Source organism: Microcebus murinus, chromosome 7 (assembly GCF_040939455.1).
Source record: "Microcebus murinus isolate Inina chromosome 7, M.murinus_Inina_mat1.0, whole genome shotgun sequence".
NCBI lineage: Eukaryota > Metazoa > Chordata > Mammalia > Primates > Cheirogaleidae > Microcebus > Microcebus murinus.
In genome coordinates this window covers 54,537,075-54,558,005 of record NC_134110.1, presented here as the reverse complement: position 1 = coordinate 54,558,005, position 20,931 = coordinate 54,537,075, and the positions used below count along the sequence as shown (strand labels likewise).

Here is a 20,931-nt window from a genome sequence, read left to right as displayed (position 1 = left end):
CAGTATAGCCATTAAGGAAAACAATTTGGAGGTCCCCCAAAAAACTAAAAATAGAGCTATCATTTGATCTAGCAATCCCACTACTGGGTATTCATCCAAAAGAAAAGAAATCAGTATATCAGAGATACTTGGACTCCCATGTTTATTGCAGCACTACTCACAATAGCAAAGATATGGAAACAACCTAAATGTCCATCGATGGTTGAGTGGATAAAAGAAATGTGGTATATATGCACAATGAAACACTATTCAGCCATTAAAAAAAAAAGAAAAGAAAAGAAATCCTGTCATTTGCAGCAATACGAATAGAACTAGAGGTCATTATGTTAAGTGAGATAAGCCAGACACAGAAAGGCCACAGAAAAGTAAATTTTATGAGTAGAGAGTAGAATGACAGTTATCAGAGGCTAGGAAGGCTGAGAGATGGTGAAAAGACGGTGGCTAATGGGCACAAACATATCATTCTACAGAAGGAGTAAGTTCTAGTGTTCAACAGCGTGGTAGAGTGACTATTGTTAACAATAAATATTATATATTTAAAGATAGCTAGAAGATTTGAAATGTCCCCAACACAAAGAAATGATAAATGTTTAAGGTGATGGATATCCTAAATTTGATCATTACACATTATATGCATGCATCAAAAATATCACATATACCCCATAAATATATATAATTATTATGTATCAATACAAACGTTTGAAAGAAGAAATAGACCTATACACATACACACACACACACACACACACACACACACACCTTGACTTATTCAAGCAGAAAAAAATCAGGCAAAAGTAGGAGGAAAAACTTGTATTAAAAGAACCAAAAGGCGGCCACACTGGCTGAAGTACAGAGCAACAAGGGGACTTGCAGGGAAAGACTGCAGGTGAATGAAGTTAGAGAACTGGGCCAAGAATTGGATCGTGAAAGGGCTGTCTTTATTTATCTTCACTGACAAACTTAATGTAATAAGAATTCATTAACACTTTTTAAGCAGGAGAGTAAAGTTCAGATTTGAGTTTATAAAAGAGTACTTATAGATGCTACAATATGGAAAAGAGATTGGAACAAAGTAGAGTTAAATCCAGGAAGATCCATTAGGAAGCTACTCTGGTTGAGGGATGATGGAAGATTGGAAACATTTCAGACATGAATATCATAGTTTCATGATAGATTTGAAAGAGATTGTGGAAACTTCTTATACAACTTGAGGAAGTGTTTATTTTATAAGGAACAGTTAGAAATACATATTCTGATTAGGAGGAAAATAATGATCAATTCTTGGTTTTCTAGCACCACTGTGTGGATGAAACTCAATGCTGCAGGAAACGTGCATGGCAACATTATAGTCCAGAGCAGTAATATTACACAATGATATAAAAAATACATTTTCTTCATATTTGTGCAAAGACCTCTGGGCAATACTGAACAAACCAGAGGCTTCTTAGACATCTGCCTTATTATAACACCTCGTGGTTGTGGCATTCCAACAAGATGAATCTCTGTTAGTGCATAGAAAAAGGCTGTTTCTCTAGCCCCAAATGACAAATGAAAAGTTATGATTGCATTTATCATGTCAATTATCTTAACTATAAAAATGGTAGGCAGAGAGGAACTGAAGGAGAAAAGCAGTGTCCAGATGTGACAGTTTCACTGGCAAAGCCCTCCCAAGAAAAAGAGTGCGAGGGAGGGGAAGCTCTTAAGCTCTACATAGATCTTTGAAGGGGCTGAAGAAGAGGAACCTTTTAAATGGTAAATATTGTATTATTTAATGATATGCTCCATTGAAAATAGAAGAGCTCCGCTAAAAAATCCTTGTCTCAGTCTTTTAAAAAGAACTTAGGGCCTGACAAGAAGGGATTCTCCCCTAATCTTTGCCCCAAATCCTTACAAAACCTCAAAACTTAGTTTTCATAGGAAAACTAGGAAAGCCTCATGGAACCACAAAAGCCTATAGTTTTTCATTCATAAATTATTTACTGAATGTCTACTATGTACCAGACACTGCTCTTGGCATTAGGCATACACTGGTAAATAACTAATGGTACTAACAACAGTATTCACTAATGCTTCTTGTCCTCTCAAAACATACTACTATGTTGAACCATATGAAATTGCCAATATTTAACTCTTTCGACATCATTAAATATGACTCAATCTAATATTTATACAAGCAAAGTACAGTAGTTTAAAAAAGGGACAGACTAGCAAAGAACATTAACTTACAAATGAATGTCACTTCTTGAACCATTTATTTTCTAGAATAAACCAAATGAGTCAAGTCTTCTTTTTCATCCAGTTATTGAGTTTACTAGTTATGTATGAAAGTAAGAGTACAAGTTTGTATAGCAAGTTCTGAAGCAAAACTTGTGAAACAGGGCAGGGCCAGAGTTAGGAGTATTGCTTCCATGAAACTACTTTATGCAATATTTCCATAATCATAACACATTCATCTAGCTATCTTTCTCATATTTTCCTACATAAGAGTACATATGACTTCTATAGGCAACTCTACATAAATACAATGGTTACATGATTCTTCCTTCCCTTTAGTCCAATTATAACCTAAATTTTCACCAGCTGTTCTTTTCCCTAAAGAAAGAAATAGCCCAGAGTGACCACACAGATCATTAGAAAAAGCATGAGCTTTAGGGTCCAGCTTTGCCACTGATGAGATTAGTTAAGTAGCTTACCTTTCCAGTCCCCATTTCCTCATCTGTAATTGGAGTTTAAGAACACTTATCCTACAAAATTATTGACAAGCTTAAATTAACCTGCAGTGTATTTGCTATAAGGCACATAAGAAGGTAAGTATTTATTTCCCTGCTCCTCTTCTTCCTTCCAAGGCTAATTCCCACATAGGTGTTTCTGATTCCATTTCCTCCTGCCATAAAGAATCTCCTCTCCACTGGTCCCTTTCTTTCCACTTAAGTATTTTGAAAACTTCCCCACTCACAAAACAAACAAATGAAAAAGATTTTCTCCTCTCTGTCCTGCACTCAAAGCAGAACTCTCTCCTGCCCTGTTCTCAAACTTATTTTTTCACTATTATTTTTTTTGAGCCAGTGTCTCGGCTTGCTCTGTTGCCCTGGCTAGAGTACAGTGGCATCATCATAGTTCACTGCAACGTCAAACTCCTAGGCTCATGCAATACTTCAGCCTCAGCCTCCCAAGTAGCCAGGACTATAGGCATTGTTTTTTCATAGAGATGTGATCTTGCTATGTTGTCCAGGCTGGCCTCGAACTCCTGGTCTCAAGCAATCCTCCTACCTAGGCCTCCCACAGTGTTTGGATTACAGGTGTGAGCCATCGTGCCCGGCCTCAAACTTCTTTTTTTTCTTTTTTTTTTTGAGATGGAGTCTCGCTCTGTCACCTGGGCTAGGGTGTTGTGGCATCAACCTAGCTCACAACCACCTCAAACTCCTGGGATTTAGTGATTCTCCTGCATCAGCCTTCCAAGTAGCTAAGATTACAAATGCATGCCACCACACCCAGCTAATTTTTCTATTTTTATGAGAGATGGGATCTCATTCTTGCTCAAGCTGGTCTTGAACTCCTGACCTCAAGGGATTCTCCTGCCTCGGCCTCCCACAATGCTAGGATTACAGGCGTAAGCCACCGCACCCCGGCCTCAAACTTCTTTCAAACACAGTGTATACTCCAATTTTCTCAGTATCTTCATTAACCCTTTTCAATTGTTTCTAGCTCCATCATTCTAAAGAAACTTTTTCACTTAAAAATATATATTGAAAAATTTTGTCTGTAGCAAAGATGTAGGAATAAGAACCAGATTTATCTTTCCACCAGAAACAACCAATAAGATAAAATTAACCAGAGAAAATTACATGAAACAACAGTTTGCAAGACACTAATCATAAGGCAACTAAAGAGAGTGATTCTTAAGAAATGAGAAACATAAGAGGTTAACCCTAATACTGCCCCACCTTACTGTCTTGAGGAGTTTCCAGACCACAGCACAAAGAAGGGAAAGTGAGTTAGAACCTGGCAGACTCCCTGAGTTGAAGAAACTGAGATGGAAATCTAGGGAGACCAAGGCAGTTATAGTCCATTGGACAGAGTTGCAGAGAAGAAAGAGCTGCAGAGGGTCTCCCTCAAGTAGAGAATAGCCAGCATAGTTTGAGGCAATTATCCCAGGCCAGGGAAAGTAGGATTAGAGGGGACAGTGCTGAGCACTCACAAAAAGCTGGGAATTGTAAACTGTTCCCAAAACAGGCAGAATGGAGAAAACTCCTTATTTGTGGGTTACTGGATGGTGTACACAGGAAAAGTCTTGACTCATTAGTAGGAAATAATTAGCCATAGACTGAGCACCACTCTAGACCAGACTAACAAATTATAAAAGCAAGAACCAATGGAATTAATCTGTTTTGAAATAACTCAACTACATCATAGAACAAAGTTTAAGAACATTATAAGAATATGAAAAAATCCTGCACCAAACCAGATAAAATTCACAATATCTGGTAACCAATCAAAGATTATAAGGCATGCAAAAAGGAAAGACAGCAAAATCCATAAGAATGACCAATTAATAAAAGCCAGCACATAACTGACATAGAAGTTATAAGTAAAAGAACAGGATATTAAAACCACTATTACAAGTGTATTCCATATGTCCAAATGATAGAGGCATGAAAGATGTAAAAATGATTTAAATCAAACTTCTAGATTTGAAAACTACAATGTAAAGATAAAAAAATATACACTACATGGGAATAACGAAAGATTAACATTGCAAAAGCAAAGATTAATGAAATTAAAGGCATGAAAATGGAAACTATTCAAAATAAAACAGAAAAAAGAATGAAAGAAAAAGTGAAACGGCATTGATGAATTGGGGTCAACTTCCAGAGATCTAAAAATGGATAAGTGGAGTCTTCAAAGGAGAGAAGGAAAAAAAAAAAACTGGAAGAAATAATGGCCAAAATTTTTCCAAAGTTGATGAAACCCCAAGCGTAAGACCCATAAAGAAAACCATGCCTAGGCATATTATCAAACTGCTCAAAACCAATGTAAAAGAGAAAAATTTTAAAAAGGGCCAGAGTAAAAATGGCATGCTATGTACAGAGCAGCAGAGATAAGATAATGTGACATTTCTCATCAGAAACAACATAAGAAGATTATGAAGCTGTATCTCTAACATGTTGTAAGAAAAAATTTTTTAAATATCTCTTGAAAACCAAGGCACAATAAAGATGTTTTCAGACTACAAAGACTGAAAGAATTCATGACCAGAAGATACACACTACAAGAAATATTAAAGTCTTTCAGGAAGAAGGAAAATTATACCAGATAAAAATATGGACCTATATAAATGAATAAAGAGCGCTAGAAATGGCAACTACATGAGTAAATATATAAGCTTTTTTCCTTATCGCTTAAATCTCTTTAAGAGATATTTAACTATTTAAACAAAAATAATTACAATGTATTGTGGAGTTTATAATATGTAAAAGTAAAATGCATGACAACAATCACATAAAGGCAAGGAGAGAAATGGAAGTATAATACTGTAAGATTCTTATATTACATATGAAATAGTATATTAGGTCATTAAGTATGAGATGTCCAATTTCCTTAAGTACTAAGTTTGACAGTTGATATCTACTGACATTTCACTTTGACACTTCTTGTTTATTTTTTCCTATTATGAAGGTACATCCTCAGTCTTTCAGATGCACATTTTGACTTGTAATTATCTTTCACATGTTTTAGAGCAATTTTGTGAAACCATGAATAAGTCAAAAATTCATGTTCTTTTTGAATGTGAGTTCTATCATGGAACCAATGCAGCGCAGACCGCTTGAAATATCATCAAAGTGTTTGGGAAGGATGTGGCTAATGAATACACACACAGTACATCAATGGTTTGTTGAAATTGAGAAATTACATTCTGGTGATTTTAATTTTGAAAGTGAGCCTGTGGGCGACCTCAGGCCAAGGTGGATAATAATGAGACGAAAGCTGTAGTAGAAGCGAATCCATCTCAACTGATCATGAATTAGCAGCAAAGTTTGACATCACTATTCCAACAATATTGGACAATTTGAAACAAAGTGGCAAGGTAAAGAAGCTGGATGGGTACCCCATGAATTAAACACACATTAGAAGAGAAATTTTCTTGAAGCTTGAATTTCTTTGTTGTCACGACATGAAGGCAAACCATTTCCACACCATATTGTTATGTGTGATGAAAAATAGATTCTTTTTGACAACTGCAAGCATTCAGCACAATGACTGGATAAAGATAAAGTGCCAAAACATAGTCCAAAACCACATATTCATCCAAAAAAGTTAATGGTGTCTGTTTGATGGTCCAGTGTTGGTATTATCCACTATAGCTTTATGAAAACTGGTCAATTGATTACAGCAATGTCTACTGCAACCAATTGAATGAAATGATGAGGATGCTTGCAATTAAGCAGCTGAGATTGGTCAATAGAGACAGGCTAATCCTCTTGCAAGACCGCATGTTGCAAAAAACAATGCTGCTCAAACTACAGAGGCTGAACTTGGAAACTCTTTCATCCACCATATTCACCAGACCTTGCACCAACTGACTGCCACTGCTTCCAGGCTTTGAGTCACTTCTTACAAGGAAAAATACTCAATTCTCAACAAGCTGTGGAAAACGCCTTTTGCGATTTCATCGCCACTCACTCTCCAGGCATCTCAGCTGCTGGCATAAACAAGCTACCATTAAGATGGCAAAACTGTGTCAATAGTTGAGGTTAATATTTTAATTAATTGTAATGCTTCTTGTTTGAGATATAATAAACTAAACTTCTGATTCAAAATCAGACATTTCATAGTTAATGACCTAATAACATTTGAATGTATCTTATAATGTAGTAAGCTAAAGGTATATACCATAAACCCTAAAAAGGCCACTAAAATAATAAAGAAACATAGCTAATAAGTCAACAAAAGAAATAAAAATGGATTAATTAAAAAAATTCAGAAGAAGGCAGAAAAGTGGGAAAATTCCATTCTCCAAAGACTACAAACAAAATACCAACAGCAATATGAAAGACCCAAACCTAACCCAATCAAAAATCACATTAAATGTAAATAGTCTAATAATAGAGATTGTCAGATTGAATAAAAAACCAAAAACTTAGTATTTCTGCTGATAACAAATGCTTGTTAAATACAAAGACACAAGTTAAAAGTAAAAAGATGGGGAAAAAAGATATACTATGGTAACATTAATTTTAAAAAAGCTGGAGCGACTATTTTAATATCAGACAGATTTCAGAGCAAAGAATATCACCATGGATAAAAAATGTTATTTCATAATGATAAAGGGGTCAATTTATCAAGAAGACATAATAACCAATAAGTATATGCAGCTAGCAGAACTTCAAAATACATAAAGCAAAAACTGATAAAATCACAAGGAGAAATACAAAAATCAACAACTATAATCAGAGATTTCAACCCCTCCCTCATGCAACAAGAATGATCTCAAATTAATTATGCTGAAAAAAAGAAGCCAGACCAAAAAAAGCATATAGTGTTTGATTCCATGTATATAAAACTGTAGAAAATGCACACTAATCTACTGAAAGTGGATCAGTATTTGCTTGGGGATGGAGGGATGCAGGAGGAGCAAAGAGATGGTGACACAAGGGCACAAGGAAACTTTGGGGATGATATTGTGGCTAAGTTTAATATCTTGATTGTGGTAATGACTTCATGGGTGTACACATATGTGAAAACTTGTTAATCTATATATTGTTAATTTGAACACTTTGTCATTTATTTCAATAAAGCTGTTTAATATGCATGTGAAACAAAATCATCTACTACTTATTAGGCATGCTCCAGCCCTGGAGATAAAGTACTGAAAAGACTGGGACCCATCCACACAGAACTAATAGTCTTAGCAAAGAAAACAGATACTGAATGCCACAAAGTGGGATTAAGTATATGAAGTGCTGGGTACTATGGGAAAGGATAATACAGATTCTAACTTGTACAGATTCTACAGCATCGATCATAACTAGGTAGTCAAGAAAGGATTCTTTGAGGAAGTAATATGTAAACCAAGATGAAAGAATGAAGCATGAATTAGGTGAAATACAGTGGTAAAGCATATGAAAAGGCATGTACAGAATGAAGATTCTAGGGAATGGATACTTATAAGACAAATACTCAGAAATGGAATTACTAAATCAAAGGGTAAATACAATTTTATTTAAAAAAAGGTTTTTACTTAGTTGTTTGGAATAGAAAAAGAGAAAGTGATATGTACTATTTATGTAGCAGAAGGAATTTTGGAATAATTTAATAATTTTATTTAAGACAAAAGAATATACCTCAGTGCAGCTAGGTCTGGCAGCAAAGACATCTTCATCCTCACATCTTAAATGTAATGTTTCACACACCCAATGTATCCACCAAAGATTTGCTAAATTAAAGTGAACTCCTTGGGTTAAGTTAAAAGAAATCAAATTGTCAGAAGCTCCTCAGTTGTACCTCATTCCTCTAGAAATAATGATTTTTAAAAGAAATAATCTCTTCTTCACTATCCTCAATAATTCTTAAAGAAAGTCCGTCACGTGAACTACTGCTAAAGCCTCCAAATTGTTTTGTCTCCATTCCTCCTCTTTTCTAAAGTCAACCTCCACAGAGTCTGAGAATAAATTGTTCCATCCAACACCCAAATCTGTTCATTTCCTCTCTATACTTAACAATCTTCAAATGGCACCTCATATCCTCCAGTTGTGCATCCCAAACAATCCAAGATCAACTCTGGTGAAATGAGTGGGTAAAAACGACAACTTTGTGACTTTTTATAAAAATGTATCCACTTTGGAAGACTACTTATTGTGAGATTTTGCTTCCTAATTTTTTTGGTGTTAAACATGCTTTTGTTTATGAAAAGATGGGTGAGTATATGATAGTTTTTAAGAAACATTTCCACTTAGCAAATTAAAAAGTTGGCAAAACTATGATAGCTGAGTTTTATTCTTTATTGTAATGGCCCAATACAAAAAACTCAAAACACTGATTGATAAGATAAAGTCCAAAAAGCAAACAAGGTGCTCTCTGATCTATCTCCTCTTACTTTCCCAGGAGATTTTTTGCTTCAGCAATCTAAGATTGCAATATTCTACAGCATACAACCTATTAATTTTTTCCCTTTCCCTTTGCTCACACTTTCCCATGAATGCAGTAACTTCAACAACTCCTCTTCTTCATTCACTTTATTGAGCATTCACCATGTGCTAAGTTCTAGGGATAGAGTAGTGAGCAAAAGAGAAACATCACTGTTTTCGTGGAGTTCACACTCTAGAGGAGGAAATGAGACATCAATACAGAATTTAAAAGGATGATAAGTACTGTCGTATAGAGGATGCAATGGAACAGCACAAAAGTGAATGCAAGGAAGGCATATCAGTAGGCTACTATAGTTCAGGTAAGAGACAAATGTGATTTAGACTAGGGTGGAGGCATGGAGACATCAAAATCTGGAGATGAGTCAACTTTCTGCTATATTGCACAGGGACTAAAAGAGAAGAAATACACCAAAGATAACTCCAGCATGAACAACTAATAGACTTGCACTAATAGTCCCAATTTTTTATGTCTCCCTGGATCTATGCTCTTTGGTATAACCTTGCACACTGACTCGAGGCTTGACTATTTGACTTGCTTTGGCCAATAAGGCATTAGCAAACTTGTTGCAAGTAGCAACCTTAAAAAACACTTACCCATTGCTACTTGTCTCTTGGAAACAATCTGGACTACTCTGCTGAAGGATAAGAGATCTCATGAAGGAAAATCAAGGGGAGACCATCGAAAATAATCTTAAACCAGCCTATAGCCTGAGAACCCCGGAACACATGAGGAAGTCCAGATAAGATAGGCAGAGCTGCCTAGCAGGCCCATAACTGAACAAACATGCACCAATGAGCCCAGCCAGGAGTAAAAGAACCACTTAGCTGACTGACCTACAGACTTGTAAGCAAAAATAACTGCTTTGTGCTTTGAGCCACTAGTTATTATTTTGAACTGCATTAGCTAACGAAACATAGCAGCACCACCTACCGACAGAGGGAGACTGGAAATAACATGGTGAGAAAGATGAAAAGGAAGCAAATGAAAACAAAAACCAAGCTCATCTTCTTTTACCCTAGTCAACTCCTACCTATTCTTCAAAACTCAACTTAGACATCACCTCCTCCAGGAAGCTTTCCCAGATCCCCCAGGCTGGTTTAGGATAGATATATCATTGTATTTTGTACATATCCCTATCATTGCCTTCCCACATGGTTTTATAATTATCTGTTTACATTTTTCTTCCTAACTAGACAATATCCCTTTTCTGTTATGGACTGTGTGTCTTCTTCTTCTTGATATCATCAGCACATAACACAAAACAGGCACTCGATAGATGTTTCTGAATTTAATAAATGAATACTTATTTGATGCTCTATTAATTAACTGTATTCCAGTATTTCTCAAAGTGTGATTACTGACAACATGTATCAGAATCAGCAGGAGTGCGCATTAAAAAAATGCAGATCTCTAGACTCTAACAAAAACTCTGTCCTTTACGTTACTAAAACAAGGATGAGAATATTCTGGCCAGCTACAGATAAACAAAACAAGTAGCAGCAGTGTGGGTACTAAATCAACTTTTCCTCAAAGATTTCTAGAAATGTTCTCTACGACAGAGGTCTTAGTGTGCAAGGACCTGAGTAAATGACAATACTCTGCCTGGAATGTATTAATAGTTTCTCTTCTAAGAAAAGGCTCTCCGTCCGAGGAAGCAAGAGCAAGGAGTCCTCCAAAGAGGTGTGGTTTCTCAACGCACACGTTTACAGATGATGCTCCAGGAGGAAAGAATGTCCTGTGCTTTTCCCACAACAGAGGCCAGCCCGGGGACAAACAGGTGGCTGTAGCCCAAGAAGCACCCGCGTGCCAGATCTCAAGGCGTGGGCTGCTCGAGGGCGGGCCCAGGGTCCCGCTACTAAAGAGCCCCGCGCAGGCGGCTCCCACAGGGTTCTGGGATGGGCATCACTGTCCGGAAGCGGCCACCCTGGGTGCCCCCAGCAGGACGGGCAATGAGGAAGGCCACGGTCGCCTTGCTTGCCAAAGTCAGAAAAAGAAAATGCGGGAAGGTTCGGGCGGATGGCAGCCGAAACGGGAAAGGAATGGAGTGCGTAGGGGCGCCGCCGCTTCCCACCTGCGTCAAGCTCCAGCTGGTAACAAGGCAGCGGCTCGAGAGAGAGCTTGTAACCTTCGAAGCGGGGGTCCAACAGAGGTCTCTTCACCCGTAGGGAGCAATTAGCTGCCATTTCCATCGCCTTCCAGGGACCTAGCGTGAGAATTAATAAAGCTCTTGTTGAAAGGTCCGCGCTTCGCTCCCAGCACTGTCGCTGGGTAGCGGCGTGGTTCCCATCCCAGGAAACACTGCGGCGCAGACTGCCTTCTGGGAAATGTAGTGTCCGTGATAAAGTGGACCCTGTTGCATGCTGGGCTGTGTAGTTTCCCGGGAACTTAACGCCCGCGCGACAGCAGGCTCTGGACTCTCTTACCCAGAGGGCTGAGCAACCAGGAGGCGGCCCGCGCTGGTTAAATTCTCACATTATAGGCAGAGTGGCGAGACCCCGCCCCGGAAATGCGTGTTCTAGCTTTCTGTGTGCTTAGGTGCCCGAGCTACTGAGGGTCTAAGTCCGGGCAGCCGAAGAGTGTGGTAGGTAACGGTCACCAGCGCAAGGGTCATTTCGTCGCTGGGAAGGGACGGCGCTCGCCCGCGGTGATGGTGGTGAGCTATGCCCGTGGTCCTCAGGGCCGGGACTCGGGCCCAGCCCAGGCTCCTTTCGATGTACTGTCTTTCGTTAGCTTCCCCGACCCGCGCTCGCGGGCCTGTAGGGCTCTCCGACAGGGCGTGCTACCGGAGTTGGCCTGAAGCCAGTCCTCGCTTTGTTTTCTGGCTCCTCCCCTCCCGCCTCTCTCTGTCTCCGCCCTGTTCTATTTTCCCAAAGAATGTCTGAACTGGGAGGGAACCCCTAGTGCCCTTGTTTTACCAGTGAGAAAACTGAGGCCTTTGAGAATTAAGTGACTTGTCCAAGGTCACTATCCGTATTTTAGGGGCCAAGGCGAGGTCAAGTTCAATTTTCCGGGAATGCTACTAGGTATTTTGAAAATGGTAACCCGCAACTACAAAAGCAAACATTTCCTAGTTTTTTTCTCAACTCCTCCTTTTCCCTGTTCTTCTCCAATAAAATAAAATAAAATTAACTCTGAAAACTTACTACCAGTCTGTATTTTCATATGGACGAGATAGGAGACGACAAAAGTAGTCTCAAGTTAGTGTCAGGTGGGGAAACGTTAGTTTACTCTAAGTTTTATTTTTTTTAAACTTTCAAATGGTCTGAATGCCTTCAAAATCTAACTTTTCTCTACTTTAAGCACTATTTTGGTTTTAGTTGTCTGTTTTTACTGAAAATTGAAAAATTTCTAAGTTAGATATTAGTTTGAGATTTGTTTTCCCCTTAACCCACTAGCAGTGTGTGTGTGTGTGTGTTTAGTAGTACACACACTTACATCTAGTTTAGCATTGTAATTCCGAATGCATACTAGTGAAGAGTGAAGTTAAAGTACTTAAAGCCTTATCTGATAATTTCATGTTTTAATGATAGTGTTTAATCTTTTTTTGATATTTAGCTTATATGACTTCTCGAAATTTTTGGATGTAGTTCATGTGCGGAAGTGATCAGTCACTTATGTGCAGTTAGATAAAGTGTTTGGAGTTTCTGGGATCAAAGTACCTGAGTTCAGATTCTGCTTTCACCACTTTCCATTTCTGTGCCTCAGTTTCCTCATCAGTAAAATACAAACGTTAATAATATGTAATGGAATAAGTTCTGGGAATTAAATGTGATTTTTAAAAACCCACAAACGCTAGCCCACAAACAGGCATATATGTTTAAAAGAGTAATGATATTGTTAACACACTTGCAATTTGTCATTCCTTCACTTGATAGAATGATAAATGTTTTAGTTTGCTTGCCTAGAGAGGATTAAGAAGAAAATGCTTTGTAAATGTTCCATATCTGAAAATACATGTCAATGTCCAGGTTAGCAAGATGAACAAAGATGCGCAGATGAGAGCAGCGATTAACCAAAAGTTGATAGAAACTGGAGAAAGAGAACGGTAAGTACTAGATTGCACTAATAAATTCCATTTCACCATATTTAATAGATACATCACATCTGTTCCTAATATCTATAAAAAATAATTTAGGTCTGTTCAATATTGCAGGACTTGGAAGGAGTTGGTAATGTAGAAAGATGAGCAGGAGATGACCCTCTCTTGAATGTATAATGTAATTGGGAGAAGAAAAAATACATACCCAGATAATTAGAATTGAAGACATAATGTTACCCAGATCTTAACAGGGATACACCTGATAGAACCACTTTTAGTTACCAAGCTCTCTTAACCTTGAGCAGCATGTGCTTACTCTCTGAAATACCTTTCTTCCTTCCTCTGATTTTTAGCTAATTTTAGCTCATCTATCATGTCTTAATTTACATACTGCCTCTTCAAGGAATGTTTTTAAGTCCAAATACCTTGTTTCATTATGGCATTTAATTACATTGTATTCTAACTGTCTATATTACTAGTTTGTATTCTCTAGTATGATCTAAGTTCCTTGACAGGAAAAACACCATTGTATGCCCAGCATCCGATGCTATGCCCAGCACATAATTGGCCCAGTAAATATTTGAAGAATGAACAGGTTTAGAAGTACAGAGGGGGATTAAGAAAGGCTCCCACAAACAGGATAATAAAGTGTATAAGAGAAATGTGTATATAAGGAACAGGGAGAATCTTTCAACTCTGCCTGGGGTGAAGGTCATCAGTTAAGATCTCACAGAATAATAAAAGAGGTACTTCAGCTGGGGCAAAAGGATAGTAGTTCTCTAAGCCAATAAAGGAAGGGACATTCTAGGGAGATAGAACAGAATATGCAAAGTCACCAAGCTTTAGTACAACATAATTATGTTCTGGGAATTGCAAAATAATAGGATAAACCTAGAGGATAAAATGTAAAAGCCATTTAGCTGGAAGAGTGCACAGGAGGAGCGTGAATTTTGTATGAGTCAGAATTCTTTTGATTGAAAATGATAACAACTGATCTAAGAAACTGACTTAACCAATGAAAATGTATAAGCTCATCTCACTAAAAAGTGTAGGGCTTGAAATTTCTTCAGATACCACTGAGGCCAGGCACTTAAAAATTTGTTGTCAGGAATATTTCTTTATCTTCTGTCAACTCTGCTTTCCTCTGTGTTGCCTTTTATTCTCAAGCAGGCTCTACCTACAGGTAGACGAGGTGATGATCAGCCTTGCCTAGGACATGTTTCTATTTATAGAACCCTACCCATACACTAAGAGTGGCCAGTTTTTTCTGTCACAGAAAGGGCAGGAAAATGGGTGGTAGAGTTTGCAAAAAGATGTTACTGATTTTATTTTAGCTGCTGGGAGTCATTAAAAGATTTTAAGAAAGGGAAGGACTAGATCACATTTACACTTTAGGAATCTTATTCTGTCAGTGTGGAGGATAGATGTAAAGGTGTCAAGATAGATGGCAGAAAAATAAGATAGAAGATTACATATGGTTAAAAATGGAAAGGAGAGCTAAGAAGTTCCTGCTTTTCTAAAAAGTAGGAACAGCAGCCCTCAATATGAGGAAGGAAGCATCTAGAACAGTGCTTTGGGTAACTTCAGAGGATAGAACTACCAGTAATGAATATAGGGGATTATGTATTTAATTGTTTTTTCATTTATGTAGCTTAAAATTAATGAGTTTCTATCATATGCTATGCTCTGTTAAGGTGCTAGAGATACAGTTATAGATAAAAATGAAGTTTGTGCTCTCATGGAGCCTACATTACAGTGGGAGAACACAAACAATGAATGTGTAGTGTGTTAAATGGTGATAAGAGGAACAATAAAGCAGAGACTAATGGCGTGTGATATTTGGGTAGAAAAAACAAAGGCTGCACTGACAAGAGATCAGAAGGATGTGAGGGAGTGGGAGGACTCAAAGATCCTGAGACAGGTGATTGCCTGGCATTTTTGAGGAACACATGGAAGCTAAGGAGACTAAATTAATTGGGTGAAGGAGAGGAGGTAAAGTCAGAAGCATAGCTGGGGAAAAAGATCACTGAGGATCATTTCGGCTCTAGTAAAGTCTTGGAATTTTATTCTGAGTAAATTAAGAAGGCACGCTGTAGGGTTTTGAGCAGTGGGAGGAGAATGAAGTGTAGAAGGGAAGAAATAGGAAGACAAGCTAGGAGGCTTTGGTAACAGTCCAGAGAAGAGGAGATGGTGGCTTCAACAAGGGTAGTAATGACAGAAATGGTGAGAAACATTTGAATTCCAGTTATGTATTTTAAAACTGAAACCAATAGGATTGGATGTGTAGTGTTAACAAGGGAGCTGAAGGATATTGCCAAGATTCCTCGCCAAAGGAACCAGAAGAATGGAGTTGTCATTCTGAGGAGGATGAAGTGGTAGAGATCACAAGTTGGGTTTTGGCCCTGTTAAGATTGAAAGACCTAATTAAATATCAAGATAGAAATGTCACGTGGATGACTAGGACTATAAAAATAGAAGTGGTTTACAGAGAAAGAATCCCTTTGGTTTGGGATGTGACATGTTAAAGCTGAGAAGTTAAATGATTTAGGTTAAGAATTGAAGATTTGTAAAGGTGGGTATGACAAAGGGTAAGAAAATTATTACATCTGTGATGCCATTAATTACAATACACACCATTACTTTTTTACTGTTATTAAAAAAGAAAATGTTGCCGATCATATAGCTATGCCAATTACTGAATCATTAAAATATGGAGGAAACCAGTCTTAGAATGAATGAAATACCATAGTCAGTGTGTAATTTAGAAGAGCCTGATAGGATGGGATAAAAGAAGGGGGTAGTCTGTGAGGTTGGAGAGTGGGATAATGGGGAAAGTAAGAGAATTAAAGGATAAGAAGCTGTGATCCAAGAATAAATTTTGGAATTCGAAGATTTCAGTGTTGCAGGTGCTCCAAGCTCAATTAATACTCTAAAAGTTGTGCAACAACCATGATATTCCTGTTGGTGGAGGGAGGTAAAAAATGTGTAAGAAGGCTAGAGAGTAGAGTTTCTTTTACTCATTAAATGAGGCCGAGATGAAATGAAAGGCCCAGAATTGAAATGACTTGGATAAGATCAAAGAACTATATAGTAATAGAACCAAGATTAGGGCACAATTAAAGTTTTTTGTACTGAAAGACGAGGTATTTTAGTTGCACAGTTCAACTTTTGCTTCAAACATTCCTAAGATGTTGTACATTGTTTAATTTGAAAACATTTATTTTTCAACAGCCTCAAAGAGTTGCTGAGAGCTAAATTAATTGAATGTGGCTGGAAAGATCAATTGAAGGCACACTGTAAAGGTAATCAGTTTCATTTAGAAGATAAGCTAATCCCATTGCTCTGAATTGAGTTGATTTGGGGATTGCTAAAAAAACATATAATCAGTATTTTAAGGTACATTGAATACTCAAGCATAATTTTAAACAAGTAGGAAATTTAATCTTGATGTAATAGTTTCCTCCTCTCAGTGATATATGTAGACTTAATTCCTAGATTTTTAGGAATTTTCTTCAAGTTTCTCTTAAAACAAGAGAAGCATGAGCCCTCAAGATTTTCCCTTGCATCAAAATATGGAATCCCATGTTTTTCAGCAACATTAATAATGTTTTAATTTAATAACAAATTGAGCACTTGAGGGTTGCCAGATTTATAGAAATCATCTCTCTCCTGTCTATAACAGTGTTATTTTGAAAAATTCATCTATAAAAGCTCTTAGAGAATTATTCTTGCTTAAATGTAAAAAGGGAAGTTTGTTAAATTGCTGGGTATGATGATGATACTACTTGATAGATTACACATGTCACTAAGATGACCCTCCTTTCTTACTCAGCTTTTTGTATAATGGAATTCTGGGTATTTTTAATGAATCCCCATTGTATTTTAATGGTTTCTACAAATAAAAATAATAGAGACTATTTATATATTAACTGTAAGAAGGCAATGTGGCAAATTAGTGAAAGCATACTCTTTAAGGTCATACATACTTTCTCTGGTTAAAGACTAGAGCTGGATTTCAACTCATGTTTGAATGAATTATTTAATCGTTAAGCCTCAGTTGCTTCACCTGTGAAATGGGAAAAATGCCTAGCACATTAGATTATTGTGAATATTATATGGTGTAAAGCACCTAATAGAGATCCAGTAAATGTTAATTGTAACATTTATAAGTTTCCACCCTTTTACAAATGTTAGTTTGACTTGAACATTGTAACTCAAGTTCATTGTTACAATTATTTATTAAGTTACAGGTTATTTAGCTGAGACTTTAATGAATAGACTTTTATTTTTTTGATCTAGAGAATAGTTAATATGTTTCTACGGTTGAACTGAATTTTCAAAGTGTCCTCTTTTTTTTTTTTAAGACCAGTCTACACTCTAAAAACATGATCTTAATCCTTCCTCTATGAAAATCTTTCTTACAGATAATGATTTTAAATGATATGATTTGTTTTTTGCTTTTGCATAAGAGGTAATTAAAGAAAAAGGACTAGAACACGTTACTGTTGATGACTTGGTGGCTGAAATCACTCCAAAAGGCAGAGGTAAGGAATACAGATTGTGTCAAAGGAAACATCTGCTGCAGACAAGATTTTTATTCTCTTTTGCTGATTCAGATTTTCCTTCTTTTTATAAAGAAAAGCACCCTTTCCAAAGTCACTTAGGTACTTGTGTTCCCTTATGTGGGAAAAGTTATAATTGCCTATCTGCCTCTCTAGCACAGTCTTAAGTAACAAATAATAGGTGTTAATGTTTTTACACTCTAAAACAGTATACCAACATAAGTTGATATGGTTGTTCAGGCAGATAATTTTTAAAATATGGGATTTTAAAGAGACAAATATTACCTTAAGCTAGGATTTATAAACTTTGTCAGATATGGCCTGGCTCCATTTAAATATTTAATAATTCAAAGTTTATTCCAACCCTTGAGTCATTGCTGAGCTATCTCTTTCCTTATTAAAAATAAATGAAGCTCTGTCTTCTTGAATGTCTACTTAAGAATTTGGTAGCTCCATAACTTCATGTTCAGGGTAATCCATATTTAAGACTCACAATGCTAATACCTCTTCTTAATTTCTCCCTTTAGTGCCTTGTTTACAGAAGGCAAAGGAAAGATAGGAAATATTAGATCAAAACTGATGATGTGTAATAAGTATTAAGTCAGGAACTACATCATTTTTATCTCAGATGTAGCCAAACTTTTATTTTGATAAAGTTGGAGTCTTTTTATAGTTGTAAGTAGAAGGTAAATTAGATGGCCTGTAGGTTGTTTTCTCACTCGGAGATAGTTAAAAAGAATTGAAGTGCAATAATTCCAAGTAAAAAAAAATTGAAGTGTTAAAAGTAAATATGTTTGAAAATTATTACAATAGAACACTAATTTTCTGAACTGCTACCTGCTGGGAAGAAGTGGTGGAATCCCGTGGTCCTTTTCAACTATCTCTTTAGGCCTAGTTACAGCTGGAAATCATAATTTTTTTAAGAGTATGTCTCAGGGGAAAGGAAAAAACCATTAATTATTTTAAAATAATTTTCACTAATTTCTTTTTCTGTGATTTATCTTTAATTTGTTAACATTGTTTAGAAACCAGTTATACAGTTTAGAAACTGTCCTTTGCTTCTCCTTCAACACTTGTACCTTTGATATTTCACTCTCTTGTAGCTCCCTTGCTAGTGGATGATCAAATAAAGAAAAGAGAAGTAAAAATAAATCTTTTGTATCTTCTTCCTTTTACTAATGTTAAGATATTTTTTAATAACACGGTAAAATTGACCTTTTTTTAGTGTGCAGTTCTATGAACTTTATATACATCTATAGATACATACAACCACCGCTATAGTCAAGATATAGAATAAACAGTTCCTTCACCCCAAAAAAATCTCCTTGAGGCTATACCTTTATAGTCACATCTCGGGTCAACTGATCTGTTCTCAATCACCATAATTTTGATTAAAATTACTTTTAGTATAACTATTGATTACATTTTTCAGTAAACTTGAATTAGTTATGTATCTTACAGTAGGCTTAAACTAAACAATTTATAAAGTGGAGTATCCTCTTTATTAAACCTATTTGTTTAATTTTTTATGGAAATATTGAACTATACCTAAAGTTTTCCGTTTCCCCTGGACACAGCAAATACATTAGAATTTTTAGTTAATTCCCCCCCCCTTTTTTTCCATTTGTGGTTTAATATTCTGAATTGATAATAATCACATGGGTCAAAAGCACAAATATAATGAATATAACTACTATTGCAGTTTTCTGCATTTTTGCTAGGTCAGTGAGTATGTGCATTCGTTATTACAATTAAATATTGCCATAATACCTTTCAAAACATACCATTTTATACTCCCAGCCAATATGAAAGTGCTTGTTTTTCTTCATTCTTGCCAGAACATAGTATATTACTGACTTTGGGTTTTATCCTGACTGATAAAACATTCTGTCTCATTATTTAATTTGCATTTCTCTTCTGAGATTGAGCCCTTTTCATGTTTAAGAACTATATGTTTCTCCTTTTCTTCATCTCCTTTGCTTATTTTTCTATTAGTCCATTAGTCCTTTCCTTATCAATCTGATGTAAGTGTAAAGTAAAGAGGTCAGCCCCTTTATGTAAGAGCATTTCCCCAGTTTGTCTTTTGGCTTTGCTTATAGTGGTTTTGATAAAGCAATAAGTTGTTGTGTTTAAATCAAATGTATCAGTCTGTGATAGCCTCTGTGTTTAAAAATGGCCTTTTCCACTCCTAGTTTAAAGAATTTTCTCATGTTTTCATCTCTTTAATATGCAATGTATTTAGGTATTGGATAATGAATTGCAAATATATACTTTTTTCAGATATCTATACTTTTTTATTGAATCATAATGTTTATTTATGAAATTCTTATATTGGTATTCCTGAACAACATGTCAAAGTTGACATATATTAATTGGAATCTTCTTACTCTTATTTTTTATTTTTGTATTTCAGCCCTGGTACCTGACAGTGTAAAGAAGGAGCTCCTACAAAGAATAAGAACATTCCTTGCTCAGCATGCCAGCCTTTAAGATTGAATTAGATTGTGTTGTTCTGTGGTTTTATTTCTGAAAGTAAAACTTGCCATAAATTAGAAATCAATTTCCCAAAATAAAATCCTTTTTTGTATGATGGTATACAGTTTTCAGTAATGATGTATACATTGTATTGATTTTTTTCCCTAAATGTGTTATTTTAATAAATATCTCATAAATGAGTTTGAAGTTTGCTTGGATTTTGGAATAAATGGGACTTTGTCTTTATTACTAATTCACCAGATTTGTTAAGAGAGAAAGCAATTAATATAGTTTCAATATTTAGTATGTTCAAGTCTCTGTTAACAGCTGAGAGGTAGTCTTTTTTGATTGTCTGCATATGGTGTATTCCTCTTTTGAATCCCCATAATAATGTTATAAATTGTAATGCCCCATCTTGTACTACAGTTGTCTTTTTCTTATTTGTTATAAACGCTAAGGGTTAGGACTGGGTCTTATTCATCATCATGTGCCTTCCTTATGCTTCAAAGAATTTGCCATCTAATGGAAGAGAGAACATTTGCAAGTTGGCTCCATACCAAGTTCCTTCCACATACTCTACTCATCTGAACTTTGAATGCAGAATCTTTAAATTGCATCCCCACATACTAAGATCAAGAAAGAACTTAATGGAAATAATTTCCACCTGTTAGCTTTACTCTGACATCAGGATTACCAAATCCAATGGAC

At 36.3% G+C, this 20,931-nt stretch overlaps 2 protein-coding genes across 5 annotated transcripts in view; one reads left to right on the top strand and one right to left on the bottom strand.

Annotated features, from left to right (window-relative positions):
- NUDCD1 (NudC domain containing 1) overlaps positions 1 to 11,527 on the bottom strand; it is an 83,026-nt gene extending 71,499 nt beyond the window's left edge. For both annotated transcript variants that reach the window (XM_012786309.3, XM_012786310.3), the window contains exon 1: positions 11,219 to 11,527. In XM_012786309.3, the coding sequence (XP_012641763.1) occupies positions 11,219 to 11,336 (118 nt within the window). In that variant the 5' untranslated portion in view covers positions 11,337 to 11,527. The remainder of the gene's footprint in view (positions 1 to 11,218) is intronic.
- A 120-nt stretch (positions 11,528 to 11,647) lies between these two features.
- Positions 11,648 to 20,423, top strand: ENY2 (ENY2 transcription and export complex 2 subunit). Of its 3 annotated transcripts, none has more exons than XM_012786311.3 (5): positions 11,648 to 11,800; positions 13,116 to 13,192; positions 16,418 to 16,488; positions 17,656 to 17,730; positions 20,162 to 20,423. In XM_012786311.3, exons 1-5 carry the CDS (start codon positions 11,795 to 11,797, stop codon positions 20,236 to 20,238), a joined length of 306 nt encoding a protein of 101 aa, XP_012641765.1. In that variant the 5' UTR covers positions 11,648 to 11,794; the 3' UTR covers positions 20,239 to 20,423. The 3 variants fall into 3 exon arrangements, with proteins under 3 accessions (XP_012641765.1, XP_012641766.1, XP_075861188.1); XM_012786312.3 differs by having other exon boundaries at positions 11,652 to 11,728; XM_076005073.1 differs by having other exon boundaries at positions 11,659 to 11,860.
- Positions 20,424 to 20,931: the final 508 nt, after the last annotated feature.

What these genes read in the sequence shown, in the direction of transcription:
- ENY2 (XM_076005073.1), top strand. Translation starts at nt 11,795, where the DNA reads ATGGTGGTGAGCTATGCCCGTGGTCCTCAGGGCCGGGACTCGGGCCCA. An exon ending in GAAACTGGAGAAAGAGAACG is followed by an intron (nt 13,193 to 16,417) that starts GTAAGTACTAGA and finishes ATTTTTCAACAG; the next exon opens with CCTCAAAGAGTTGCTGAGAG. An exon ending in ATTGAAGGCACACTGTAAAG is followed by an intron (nt 16,489 to 17,655) that starts GTAATCAGTTTC and finishes CTTTTGCATAAG; the next exon opens with AGGTAATTAAAGAAAAAGGA.